This window comes from Oncorhynchus clarkii, chromosome 5 (genome assembly GCF_045791955.1).
Source record: "Oncorhynchus clarkii lewisi isolate Uvic-CL-2024 chromosome 5, UVic_Ocla_1.0, whole genome shotgun sequence".
Taxonomy (NCBI): Eukaryota; Metazoa; Chordata; class Actinopteri; order Salmoniformes; family Salmonidae; genus Oncorhynchus; species Oncorhynchus clarkii.
The window spans coordinates 14682552-14697361 of NC_092151.1; the positions used below are offsets into that span (position 1 = coordinate 14682552).

General features: G+C 44.1%; 1 protein-coding gene across 2 annotated transcripts in view; it reads left to right on the forward strand.

The window, feature by feature from the left end:
- LOC139408407 (CDK5 regulatory subunit associated protein 2) overlaps nucleotides 1–14810 on the forward strand; it is a 79080-nt gene that overhangs the window by 10799 nt on the left and 53471 nt on the right. For both annotated transcript variants that reach the window (XM_071152255.1, XM_071152256.1), the window contains exons 5-9: nucleotides 2295–2371; nucleotides 2869–2992; nucleotides 3300–3472; nucleotides 3869–4076; nucleotides 9041–9175. In XM_071152255.1, the coding sequence (XP_071008356.1) occupies nucleotides 2295–2371; nucleotides 2869–2992; nucleotides 3300–3472; nucleotides 3869–4076; nucleotides 9041–9175 (717 nt within the window). The remainder of the gene's footprint in view (nucleotides 1–2294; nucleotides 2372–2868; nucleotides 2993–3299; nucleotides 3473–3868; nucleotides 4077–9040; nucleotides 9176–14810) is intronic.

The window sequence follows — 14810 nt, forward strand, 5'->3', positions numbered from 1 at the left end:
GCAAGTTGTTGCTAAAATAATTTGTGTTAGCCGCTAATGCTAATCACTAGTTAGCTGGCTATTTAGCTTGATAAATGTATTACGAGTCAGCAAACCTAGCTAGCTAATAGTGCCTGGTACCAATGCTGGCATAGGCCTAGATAAGCATGTTTGTGCAATGGTATCTTATCAGAGAGGAATAGGTGAAGCATGAATATTTTGGCTAGCTAGCTACATGAAGTAAGAAAACATGTAATGTAACGTCTAATTAGGGCCCCATGGAAACACTGACTCAAATCAAATCGAGCTTTATTTCTACAGCACATTTCAAACATGGAATGTGCTTTACAGGAAAAACTAATAAACAATAAAAAAAATAAAAGCTGAAATATTTACTACACAACAAACATAAGATAAAACAACTAAAGAACAATACAAACTAAACAACTAAAAAGTACCCTAAGGAAAAGCAAAGATCTTAAAACATATTTTTTTTATCTCTCTTTAATATATCCACGGTGTCTGCCCCCCTCAGGTTCTCTGACAGGCTATTCCAGAGGCTGGGGCATAAAGGCTGCCTTGCCATGCCTCTTGGTCCTAGACTTTGTGCCAGGGGACTTGAGGGACCTACTGGGTCCATCACTTAAAAGCATGTCTGACATGTATTGGTGTGCACAATTGTGGATTGTTTTAAAAAACTATAGAATAATCTCCAAATGAATTCTTAAACTCATAGGCAGCCCGTGCGGAGACCTTAAAATCGGTGTAATGTGTGCTCTTTGTCTGGTCCTGGTCAGTACCTGTGCTTAAGCATTCTGAATGTTTTGCAGTTGACCAATGGCTTTCTTGGGTAGACCAGTCAGGAGAGCATTACAGTAGTCAAGCCTGTTTGTAATCAAAGCATGGCAGTGTTTCAGGTGGTAAAAAGCTATTTTGGTCACATTCCTAATGTGTAATAAGTTTTTAACATGGTGTTTTATCTTTATTGCCCGTGAATTCAAATGTGCAGCTAGATTCACGCTCTCTGATCAACACTGGTTCCTACCCTGTCAATAATTCCTCCGTGATATATTCATTTGTTGTCGTGTCGAACAACAATGCATTCAAGGTGCTGCCCACCAGTGGAGGCTGCTGAGGGAAGGATGGCTGCTTTTTCTCCGGGGATATGAATAGAGTCATGAATAATTGCTGGAACGGAGCAAATGGAATGGCATCAAACACAAGGAAACCATGTTTTGACATATTTGATACCATTCCACTTACTCCCTTCATTCCACTTACCAAAAGGCTGCCCTCTCCAATTAAAGTGCCACCAACCTCCTGTGCTGCCCACTATATTCCATCTATAGAATTAGAATAGTCATTATATATCATGACTCCAACAGTTCACACTAGGCCTAGATTTTTTTGCCTCATCATACTGCGTGGCACAGTGTCGAAATGATAATAAAAGTACAGGTAAATGCTGGCCATTACTTTTGTTTGGAGTTGGATTGAACAGTATAAATGGAGAAAGCCTATAATGTGTGTGTTGCCACCCTGGGGTCATCAACTTCTTGGAAAGCATATTTTAGAACTTTATTATTATTCCAAAACACAAAATGTCATCAAATACTGTCAAAAATTTGAAAAATATTTATATGATATTTTGTCCATATCTTCCAGCCCTAGTTCCACCCAAAAACACAGCTAACCCCCACCAGAGTTTATCCCACTGATCTCAGACCAGTCTCACTACTTGACTAAATACTCATCTACCATGTCTTAGGGTTCTCTCCAAAGAATGTAAGAGTGGCGCTGCTCCACCTTGTGGGTCTCCCACTGCCGTACGCAGCAGCAGCACCACCTTGTTTAAAAATCCTTTGGAGAACCTGGTGTCTTACATTTAGCCCACTGATCTCAGACCAGTTTCACTACTTTACTAAATGCACAACTGACATATCTCACTGATCTACTAAACTCAGTCTACTGATCTTAGAGACAAGTCTGTTGTCTTCGTCATAGAAAAATATTGTCTTATTTTATTTCTGTATTCTATTTTACGATGATCCGCCTGCAATTGAGTACACACCTACTCATTGTTATGATATGAACACATAGCTTCCAGTGCCAAAGCGAATTACATTGTTGAAGTATGCAGTTGAGGACCATACTCAACTTATTCTCAGACCATACTTGGAGTGCTTTAGGAACCACTCCAAACAAAATACAATGCAGGAATGAACTATTGGAGCTAAGCTACGGTGTGCCAGGTTTCTCCATGTAAAATATCTGTTAAAGTGAATGGAATTTGACTGAATGATTGTCCTCCTCAGAACATTGAGCTGAAGGTGGAGGTGGAGTCTATGAAGAGAGATCTGGCAGAGAAGCATGAGCTACTGGTGTCTGCATCGTGAGTACAGCCTACTGATACTGTTTGAGTACCGACTACTGACGCCATCGGTCTGCGAGTACAGACTGCGGCTGACGCCATCGGTCTGCGAGTACAGACTGCGGCCGACGCCATCGGTCTGCGAGTACAGACTGCGGCCGACGCCATCGGTCTGCGAGTACAGACTGCGGCCGACGCCATCGGTCTGCGAGTACAGACTGCGGCCGACGCCATCGGTCTGCGAGTACAGACTGCGGCCGACGCCATCGGTCTGCGAGTACAGACTACTGACTGTCATTTCAGTCATCAATAGTCCTGACTCACTTTTCACTCTTTGATTAATCACTAGTTCATTAGTTGGTAAACATTGACTGTCATTGATCCAAGTGTGTGTTAGGGGGCCAGTTGTGTATTTTTGCCATTTACTTGTCAAATAACTTTAGTTTATTCTGTCAAATATTGAAAATCCAAATAATAAATAAATAAATAAACTTTGATCACTCCTGTCTTGTTATCAGGAAAGCGTTGGAGAGCCTGGCAGGTAGAGAGTCTGGTGACTCCCTGCGTGTGAGAGAGCGAGCCCACAGAGAGATGGATGCACTCCGAGACACTCTCAACAAGCGCATCGCTGAGCTGGAGCAGGTGAGCACTGGGCTATGGTATTACTGCACTAATATGAACACTGTATACAGAGCACCTTAATTGGGGAGGACGGGCTTGTGGTAATGGCGGAATCAGCGGAATGGTATCAAATATATCAAACACATGGTTTCCATTTGCTCCGTTCCAGCCATTATTATGAGCCGTCCTCCCCTCAGCAGCCTCCACTGGTCTTACCATGTGTCTAAGATACTTTAGTCAAAGTTAGGTGATAATGAAAAGGCACATTATTGGAAAAGGTCAGTGACTAGTCTTGGAACATTCCCATCAATTTTCTCTTCCATGTCAGGGTCTGAGAGCGGCCGAGAAGGAAGTCGACAAGATGGCCGCCATTGCTGAGCAGGAGAAGGTGAGAAGCATTGATATGGAGAAGCAGCTCTTGGCCCTGGGCCGGTCGGGAACCTTCACCCCCATCCATGTTCCCAGCCACGACCTGCAGCAGGCTCTACAGGAGAAAAACGGGTAAGGACCGATACAAAGGTTTTTTTCAACAAAGTGTAAAACCTCGGCTGTGTCCAAAATGGCTCCCTATTCCCTATACGGTGCCGTTCAAAAGTAGTTTACTATATAGGGAATAGGGTTCCATTTCAATTGCAGCCCATGTACTTTTAATTTAATATCTGCTGTGATATTCTACACTGACACCAACATGTTGATCATGGAGAAATTAGATGATTATGTAGCTCTGATTTCCTCTGTCTCTTCCATTTCACCTGCCTTGAGTATGAAACCTAATACTTTTGTGTTATGTTTTGTGTTATGGCACCTAAATGTAAGGACAATATGTATTTTGTTTATAATGGGGATAAATGTTTTTGATAATGTAAACACAACGTAGCCTACTTTTTGTCCCTCCAGTGTCATAGATCAACTGAGGATATCTGTGATGAACCAGGAAGCTGTGATCCAACAGCTACAAAGTACTGGCAGAGACCACGGGACGGACACACCAACCACAGAGCACACCCTACAACTCTCTGCTCTCATTGGCCAGAAAGATCAGGAACTGCAGACTCTGAGGGCTGAGCTGGGTTGCGAGAAGGGCAGGACGGAGAAGGACCATCAGGTGTTTTTTTTTCTTGATTTCTGTCACCATATTGCCTATCGCGTATCAGCTTAATATCTCAATCTACCAACTTTACCCTCTTACATCATGTGATGACAGACCACCCCGGAATCTATGATTCCTTCCCATCCAGTATTGCCTAGGCTCCTTCTTGACCGTATTGGAGGAAAAAGCCCAAGGTCCATTCCCTCCTGCTCCCGTGCATTTTGAGAACAAAGTGAGGAGAGGGAGAGTGCCAGGAATCAAGAAAATATGTATTGAGAAGGAGCCAGACTCTCAGAACGAGTGCCTAAGGGGGTAGGAGCCGGTTGAGGTAGTTTCTGGATGGGGCCATGGGGAAGATCTAAATAATGCATACCCCTCGCATCTTCTTCCTCATCTCCTTCTCAAAACCCATTGGATGAGAAAGCCAGTGGTCCCTCCCCTCTGACCTTTTCCTCCAATGGGTTTTGAGAAGGGGGAGAGAGGAGACAGGACGTGGGGACATCTTCCCATAGTGTCTGACAGTGCATACACTAATGCGTATTAGACTTCTCTGACCTCTGAGTGTCCAACTAGAGTGTACTTGCTTGTGATTGTCTGTTTTGTTGGGCAATTCTGTGGCGGCTCTTTTATTTAGTGACAGGTCACGGTGTGCCCACCAGGCATTAGCTACCCTCTCTTAGCTGTCTCCTGCATTCATGTAATTAAAGTGTACGCACACTCACACATATGTCCTCTGGCCATATATCTCTCTGTGTGCGACATGGAACAGACACAATCTGTCAGGCGGTTTGACTCAATCTGCTCCATGAGAGGAAATGCATTCTGAAATTGTCTATTGTGTTGCCCTTTTTACGTCCGTATACCTCCTCTTATGTTCTTTACAGTGCTGTTGGTTTCTGTTGGTTTCTCTGTGTCTGTTCTGCTTTGTTGTGGCAGGCAAGAGCTTTGTAGTTTATAGAAGTTGCCATCAACAGAGGAAGCTGACGTCATTGGTTCCCCAGGGAGAGAAGATGTCTGTTCTATTCTTCTCAACCATCTGCAAGCTAACACTATAATCTACTGCTAGAATCTGTCTACTTTATTAACCTAAATGATGTAAAATGATTGGGATGTATGGTTGTCTTAACTAGCTCCAATAAGTTAAATGCACTGACTGTGAGTCGCGCTGGATAAGAGCGTCTGCTAAATTACCTAAATCAAATGTTATTTGTTGCATACGCATGTTTAGCAGATGTTATTGCGAGTGTAATTAGATGCTTGTGTTCCTAGCTCCAACAGTGCAGTAATATCTAACAATACATAATACGCACAAATCCAAAGTAAAATAATGGAATTAAGAAATATATTAGGATGCGCAATGTTGGAATCCGGAGATTAAGTGTGATGTATTGTCAGTATGGGGATAGAATATATACTATATCTGAAGAATACGTGGATAGTGTATGTACAGCAATAGTTGAATAGTATGGACTTGACTACTGCTGGGTAAAACAGTATGTGAACGTTGTTAAAGTGACCAGTGTTCCACATCTATGTACATGGGACCTCTAAGGTGCAGGGATGAGTAACCGCGTGGCATCTGAATGAATTTTTCCCCCATCATTAGCCTAGGTGTGTGGAAAGACTGATATTGTACATTTATGAGGAGGAAATTAGTCCTGATAAAGCTTTCCTGTTTCACTGACTCACCCAATGATGCACAGCTCACTCAACGGTGATGGCTGATGCGCTCGTGCCAGGAGCCTCTCTCTCTCTTATTATTTTTTACTTTGTAAACAATACTGTTTGATCAATAGGCCTATTTGCAAGTTGATAACATATTTGGTAGCCTACAGACAGATTAGTCTTCTTCTTTCCATTTGCTTTCCAACCGGTGTTTTCCCACGATTGCATATGAAATATTGTGAAAGGCCTGTTTTGGCTGCATGCCGTTCGCTGACAGATTTGCCTTGCGTTCCCAGCTGTAGGCATGCCTTGTGATTGGACTACACACCATCCACAGCTAGGCTAAGAAGAAGAAAAAGCTATTGATCCTCTGTGGCTAAATTATAGGACTACTCCTGATGTAGTATTCCAAATTATTACATTTATTTTCCTGAACGGAAAGCAGTAATTCTATAACTTTTGACAATTGTATTTCAATTTATCAGAGGAGTTGCGGCACCTGCAGCACTCTTCCCGCGGCTATGATTCTATAAGGAAATAGATGAAGTGCAACGCTGGAGAGATCAATTGCGGGCTCATGTCTATTAGAGCAGAGAGAGATCCTAGGAAGTTAATATCATTCTAGACTACAATGTTGTGCAAACCATAAACCCAGGTCAGCCCAACACTAATCAGGTGTTAGAATATCAATTATTTTCACATTACATTTTTTTAGGGAGCAGGAGAATTATAGAGGAGGCTAAATTGAATGAACTGTGATTAGAATTTTTACATTGCATATGGTGAATACTTTTTCGTGCCACGAGAGGTACCGCCTCCTGGCAAATGGGTTGCGGAACGAAACAGTCCAAAATTTCCGTCAGGATCCGGCTCAAATTAAGCACTGTTGATAGCAGATCAAAAAATGGATTTCATCTGCAAGATGGACAAATATAGTATTATTATTTTGTCCTGTCAGACAGTAGGGGAAGCTGTCAGTGCCCATTTTTCCTCCGCTCTCTTGGCCCAGGTTTCTGTGTTAATACAGGATTAGCATCCCGGCAGGAGAGAGTTGCCCTTAGGGTTATTTATGGACTAACTTTATATTAAAAACCACAACCCCTATTGCTTTCTATTGGATTCTGTCTGGGCTGTCTGTCAGATTACATGGTGTAAAAGGGGTAAAGCTGGGTAAAAAGAGTCCAGTCTCTGGGTTATTAGGTCAGTAGTGTGTATCAGAGAGCCACACACGTAGAGTTCTAAGGGGCCAGGCAGTTCATCACTGTAGCTCTATCATGTTTTCTGAGGTGAGGCAGGTGGTGGCATTGAGGACCAGGTGAGGCCATCTCTTAATCTTAAATCAGATTTACCTTAGCCTTGCCAAGGAGACCAACAGACCTTAACCAGCCCCTGGTCAATGTCACCTCACCTGTGTAGACTTAGGGCCCGCCCAGGCCCTGCTGTCCTTGTTGGGGCAGCAAGGATGAGTAGATAGTCCTGGGTTCAGATGGGGCTGGATTACGAGGCCAGCAGTCAGCCGTAACACAGGAGATCACCGCGGGTCCAGTCCAGGGGATTTGGTCTGATTGAATGTGTGGGACAGCGGAGGAGGGATTAGAAGATGGGGCTTAACGCTTACGCTGCTCTCACCAGGAAGAGCTTTGTCAGTCTCTCCTCTTCAATCAGAGCGGGAGAGTCTGCTGTATGCCATGGCTGGCAGACTGACGACCATGGGAAAGCGGAGAGTTTTTTGTGTTTAGGGTCTGTAAGGAGCATTTTTGAGTGTTGGACTGAACTGTGAGTTTACTGCACTGTTCCTGTCACAGAAATGGAGAGAGCGTTTTCTCTGTGCCATGGCTGGCAAGCTGACGACTGCGGAAGATTGGAGTGTTTATACACAGAGCCTATCTGAGTGTGTTTCTCTGTTGGACCGAACCATCATCTCTAGTCATCACCATGAAGGACCCATGCCGCGTATGCAGATTACGCCTCATTGGCAGCCAGTGCCGCTGGATCTTCAACCCGTCAGGCAAACGGCAGCTTCAGGTCATCCTGTCCCACGTGCTGGGGCGCCAGGTCGACCGCGACCCCGGCGGCCAAGCATCCGAGTTCCTGTGCGGCAAGTGCGTGTTCACGCTGGAGCGCATAGTGCAGTGCGACGTACAGATCGGCAGGCTGCAGGAGGAGCATGCTGCCCAAGTGCAGCGGTTGCAGCAGGAAAGAGAGAATCTGAAGCAGTGTGTAGCCCACGTCTATGGACGCCACAACCCCCTGCCGGAGAGGCCTGACGTGGGGGAGGTGAGCACCATTATGACCCCCCTCTGGAGGTCCTCTGAAGGTGGAAGTCCCGATGAGTGCGGGGGAGATCAGTTTACGTCAGAAGGGCAGAGGAAGGAAGATGGAGGGGATGTGCGGGTGAGGCGCTCTGTGAGTATGGACCTCCTGGGTGGTCCAGTGGGAGCCTCAGGTCGGTCAAGCTCAGCCCACAGGAGGGTGCAGTCTGGTGGGGATCCCTGCCCGGAGAAGAACTCTGGGCTCCGCTCCCGGAGCATGATGTACCAGGACCTGGTCTACCGCAAAGGCACCCTCTCCTCCCCCAGTTCCAGGTTCCGCTCAGCCTCGCTTCAGTCCCTGAACCCTGACCACCCTCATCAGACAGAACCCCTGGGCCCCCTGTCACAGAGACCGTGCAGAGAGTCAAAGATATCAGTGAGGGAATGCTCTCCTTCAGTGGGCCATACTACCACCAGAAACCAGAGAGGGCATTCCCCAGCCCAGCCTCCCATCTCCGACCTGCTGCAGCTGCTGCGCTCCATCCCCAGACGACCAATCCCAGGGACCCCCGGGAGCCGCATCCCCGTCCTGCGTAGGAAGCCCAGGGTGGGACAGCCACTCCCCCCAGGATGCAGCATCACCCCTGGTGCCCGACGCAGACGGAGAGAGGCTGAGTGGAAGTCGCTCCAGGACCTCACAGAGGAGTTTAATGATGGTTACATTCCTCTCAGAGCTGAGGTAGTCCAGTCCTCTCACCTCAGACCGATCCTCTGTAGAGAACTTGGAAGGCCATGGAAATGTAGCTTTAGACTGAATTTGGATAATTATTTGACTATAAAGGATCTACCAGTTGTGAGGTTGGATATCGTCGCAGTAAAAGGATCAATTTTTGTTGATAATGGGAAATAAAGTATACGTGAATAAATGTATCAATAAAAGGGATTCACAGGTGTTCTCTGCCCCTGTGGCAGTTTTTACTTCCCCTTTGATGTCCTATTTTCCTTTCTTAGCCAACTCATTCTCTTTGACTAATTTCCCAGAATTCTGTTTCCCTTCCCCAGGGTTTCACTGAGCAGCTGAATGAGGTGAGCAGGCTGGAGACAGCCCAGAGGCAGCTGAATGAGGAGATGAACCAGTTCAGAGCAATGAACCAGAACCTCTCCAAGACCCTGGAGGACATCCAGAATAACAACAAGGTGATTTGGGGGGGAGGGAAGAAAATGGGTAGCAAATAGTTTTTGTTATTTGATATATATATATATTATATTTATTAGAGGTCGATCAATTAATCGGAATAGGCGATTTTAATTAGGGCCGATTTCAAGTTTTCATAACAAACCGATTTTGCCGTTTTTTTTTATATTTAAATTTTTTTTTTTACTACACCTTTATTTAACTAGGCAAGTCAGTTAACTTCTTGATTCTACTTGAGACGCATATGTCTCAAGTAGGCACCTGGAAATGCAAATGCGCTACGCTAAATGCTAAATGTACTCGTTAAAACTCAAACCTTGATCAAAATTCACAAGCAGGGTATTGAATTAAAGCTACACTCGTTGTGAACCTAGCCAACAAGTCAGATTTTTAAAATGCTTTTCGGCGAAAGCATGAGAAGGTATTATCTGATAGCATGCACCACCTGAAAATGCCTGAATGCGACGTAAACAAAGACTCTGCTTATCCGACGCAGCACAAAACGCAGAAATAAAATATAAAACATTCATTACCTTTGACGAGCTTCTTTCTTGGCACTCCTATATGCCCCATAAACATCACTATTGGGTCTTTTTTTCGTTTAAATCGGTCCATATATACCCAAAATAGCTTTCTATGGAAGCTGTGTCATTCAGAAAAAAACATCGTTTTTTAACGCTGCATCATTTTTTTAAATTAAAAAAGTCGACGATAAACTTTCACAAAACACTTCGAAATCCTTTTGTAATCCAACTTTAGGTATTAGTAAACGTTTATAATGATTACAGGGCGATGTATATTCAATAGCTCCTCGTCTGCAAATCAATGGCTGCCATTGTCCACATTTACAGCGTCCTGGTGGAGACTGGAAGAAACGGATGCCAGATACTTGGATTTTCCAACAAAAAATTCAATTGAAAATGACGACAATGGCGACATCGTGTGGAATATGTATGAATTGCATGCAGGTCGATATTAAATTTTGTCCTCTTTTAACAACCCATGAAAGTGACTTATGGAAATTATTTTTAGCTTTCAGAGAGCAGTTTTTCTTGCGTTTTTCAATGAAACACACGATCTGTTATAGTCACAGCCGTGATTTAACCAGTTTTAGAAACTTCAGAGTGTTTTCTATCCACACATACTAATCATATGCATATACTATATTCCTGGCATGAGTAGCAGGACGCTGAAAAGTTGCACGATTTTTAACAGAATGTTCGAAAAAGGAGGGGGTAGAAGTAAGAGGTTTTAAGAACACATTATTATTTTCAATGAGGGCCTAGGAACAGTGGTTTAACTGCGTTGTTCAGGGGCAGAACGACAGATTTTTACCTTGTCAGTTCGGGGATTCGATCTTGCAAACTTACGGTTAACTAGTCCAACGCTCTAACCACCTGCCTTACATTGCACTCCACGACTGCAGTAAGAAGCCAAGGTAAGTTGCTAGCTAGCATTAAACTTATCTTATAAAAAACAATCAATCATAATCACTAGTTAACTACACATGGTTAATGATATTACTAGTTTATCTAGCGTGTCCTGCGTTGCATATAATCGATGCGGTGCGTATTCACGAAAATGGACGGTCTTGCTCCAATGTGTACCTAACCATAAACATCAATGCCTTTCTTAAAATCAATACACAAGTATATATTTTTAAACCTGCATATTTAGTTAATATTGCCTGATAACATGAAATTCTTTTAACTAGGTCAATTGTGTCACTTCTCTTGCAATAGAGTCATGGTATATGCAGCAGTTTGGGCCGCCTGGCTCGTATTAATGACCAAAGGCTCGTATTTCTGTGTGTTATTATAATTATAACTAAGTCTATGATTTGATATCTGTCTGAGCGGTGGTAGGCAGCAGCAGGCTTGTAAGCATTCATTCAAACAGCACTTTTGTGCGTTTTCCAGCAGCTCTTCCCTGTGCTTCAAGCATTGCGCTGTTTATGACTTCAAGCCGATCAACTCCCGAGATTAGGCTTGTGTAACCGATGTGAAATGGCTAGCTAGTTAGCGGTGTGCGCGCTAATAGCGTTTCAAACGTCATTCGCTCTGAGACTTGGAGTAATTGTTCCCCTTGCTCTGCATGGGTAACGCTGCTTTGAGGGTGGCTGTTGTCGATGTGTTGTTCCTGGTTCGAGCCCAGGTAGGGGCGAGGAGGGACGGAAGCTATACTGTTACACTGGCAATACTCAAGTGCCTATAAAAACATCCAATAGTCAAAGGTTAATGAAATACAAATGGTGTAGAGAGAAATAGTCCTATAATTCCTATAATAACTACAACCTTAAACTTCTTACCTGGGAATATTGAAGACTCATGTTAAAAGGAACCACCAGCTTTCATATGTTCTCATGTTCTGAGCAAGGAACTGAAACGTTAGCTTTCTTACATGGCACATATTGCACTTTTACTTTCTTCTCCAACACTTTGTTTTTGCATTATTTAAACCAAATTGAACATGTTTAATTGAACATGTTTCATTATTTATTTGAGGCTAAATTGATTTTATTGATGTATTATATTAAGTTAAAATAAGTGTTAATTCAGTATTGCTGTAATTGTCATTATTACAAATAAATAAATCAAATTGTCCGATTTAATCGGTATCGGCTTTTTTTGGTCCTCCAATAATCAGTATCTATATCGGCGTTGAAATCATAATCGGTCGACCTCTAATATATATATATATATATAGTTGAATGTGCTGACAACAAAATCACACAAAAAATCAATGGAAATCAAATTTTATCAACCCATGGAGGTCTGGATTTGGAGTGACACTCAAAATTAAAGTGGAAAACCACACTACAGGTTGATCCAACTTTGATGTAATGTCCTTAAAAGAAGTCAAAATGAGGCTCAGTAGTGTGTGTGGCCTCCACGTGCCTGCCTGTATGACCTCCCTACAACGCCTGGGCATGCTCATGATGAGGTGGCGGATGGTCTCCTGAGGGATCTCCTCCCAGACCTGGACTAAAGCATCCGCCAACTCCTGGACAGTCTGTGGTGCAACGTGGCGTTGGTGGATGGAGCGAGACATGATGTCCCAGATGTGCTCAATTGGATTCAGGTCTGGGGAACGGGCGGGCCAGTCCATAGCATCAATGCCTTCCTCTTGCAGGAACTGCTGACACACTCCAGCCACATGAGGTCTAGCATTGTCTTGCATTAGGCGGAACCCAGGGCCAACCGCACCAGCATATGGTCTCACAAGGGGTCTGAGGATCTCATCTCGGTACCTAATGGCAGCACATGGAGGCCCCCCAAAGAAATGCCACCCCACACCATGACTGACTCACTGCCAAACCGGTCATGCTGGAGGATGTTGCAGGTAGCAGAACGTTCTCCACGGCGTCTCCAGACTCTGTCACGTCTGTCACATGTGCTCAGTGTGAACCTGCTTTCATCTGTGAAGAGCACAGGGCGCCAGTGGCGAATTTGCCAATCTTGGTGTTCTCTGGCAAATGCCAAACGTCCTGCACGGTGTTGGGCTGTAAGCACAACCCCCACCTGTGGACGTCAGATCCTCATACCACCCTCATGGAGTCTGTTTCTGACCGTTTGAGCAGGCACATTTGTGGCCTGCTGGTTGTCATTTTGCAGGGCTCTGGCAGTGCTCCTCCTTGCACAAAAGCGGAGGTAGCGTCTGCTGGGTTGTTGCCCTCCTACGGCCTCCTCCACGTCTCCTGATGTACTGGCCTGTCTCCTGGTAGCGCCTCCATGCTCTGGACACTACGCTGACAGACACAGCAAACCTTCTTGCCACAGCTTGCATTGATGTGCCATCCTGGATGAGCTGCACTACCTGAGCCACTTGTGTGGGTTGTAGACTCAGTCTCATGCTACCACTAGAGTGAAAGCACCGCCAGCATTCAAAAGTGACCAAAACATCAGCCAGGAAGCATAGGAACTGAGAAGTGGTCTGTGGTTACCACCTGCAGAACCACTCCTTTATTGGGGGTGTCTTGCTAATTGCCTATAATTTCCACCTGCTGTCTATTCCATTTGCACAACAGCATGTGAAATGTATAGTCAATCAGTGTTGCTTCCTAAGTGGACAGTTTGATTTCACAGAAGTGTGATTGACTTGGAGTTACATTGTGTTGTTTAAGTGTTCCCTTTATTTTTTTGAGCAGTGTGTGTGTATGTATGTATGTATGTATGTATTTGTGTGTGTGTGTGTGTGTGTATGTATATATGTGTATATATATATATAGTGCCTTGCGAAAGTATTCGGCCCCCCTGAACTTTGCGACCTTTTGCCACATTTCAGGCTTCAAACATAAAGATAAAAAACTGAATTTTTTTGTGAAGAATCAACAACAAGTGGGACACAATCATGAAGTGGAACGACATTTATTGGATATTTCAAACTTTTTTAACAAATCAAAATCTGAAAAATTGGGCGTGCAAAATTATTCAGCCCCCTTAAGTTAATACTTTGTAGCGCCACCTTTTGCTGCGATTACAGCTGTAAGTCGCTTGGGGTATGTCTCTATCAGTTTTGCACATCGAGAGACTGACATTTTTTCCCATTCCTCCTTGCAAAACAGCTCGAGCTCAGTGAGGTTGGATGGAAAGCATTTGTGAACAGCAGTTTTCAGTTCTTTCCACAGATTCTCGATTGGATTCAGGTCTGGACTTTGACTTGGCCATTCTAACACCTGGATATGTTTATTTTTGAACCATTCCATTGTAGATTTTGCTTTATGTTTTGGATCATTGTCTTGTTGGAAGACAAATCTCCGTCCCAGTCTCAGGTCTTTTGCAGACTCCATCAGGTTTTCTTCCAGAATGGTCCTGTATTTGGCTCCATCCATCTTCCCATCAATTTTAACCATCTTCCCTGAAGAAAAGCAGGCCCAAACCATGATGCTGCCACCACCATGTTTGACAGTGGGGATGGTGTGTTCAGCTGTGTTGCTTTTACGCCAAACATAACGTTTTGCATTGTTGCCAAAAAGTTCAATTTTGGTTTCATCTGACCAAAGCACCTTCTTCCACATGTTTGGTGTGTCTCCCAGGTGGCTTGTGGCAAACTTTAAACGACACTTTTTATGGATATCTTTAAGAAATGGCTTTCTTCTTGCCACTCTTCCATAAAGGCCAGATTTGTGCAATATACGACTGATTGTTGTCCTATGGACAGAGTCTCCCACCTCAGCTGTAGATCTCTGCAGTTCATCCAGAGTGATCATGGGCCTCTTGGCTGCATCTCTGATCAGTCTTCTCCTTGTATGAGCTGAAAGTTTAGAGGGACGGCCAGGTCTTGGTAGATTTGCAGTGGTCTGATACTCCTTCCATTTCCATATTATCGCTTGCACAGTGCTCCTTGGGATGTTTAAAGCTTGGGAAATCTTTTTGTATCCAAATCCGGCTTTAAACTTCTTCACAACAGTATCGCGGACCTGCCTGGTGTGTTCCTTGTTCTTCATGATTCTCTCTGCGCTTTTAACGGACCTCTGAGACTATCACAGTGCAGGTGCATTTATACGGAGACTTGATTACACACAGGTGGATTGTATTTATCATCATTAGTCATTTAGGTCAACATTGGATCATTCAGAGATCCTCACTGAACTTCTGGAGAGAGTTTGCTGCACTGAAAGTAAAGGGGCTGAATAAT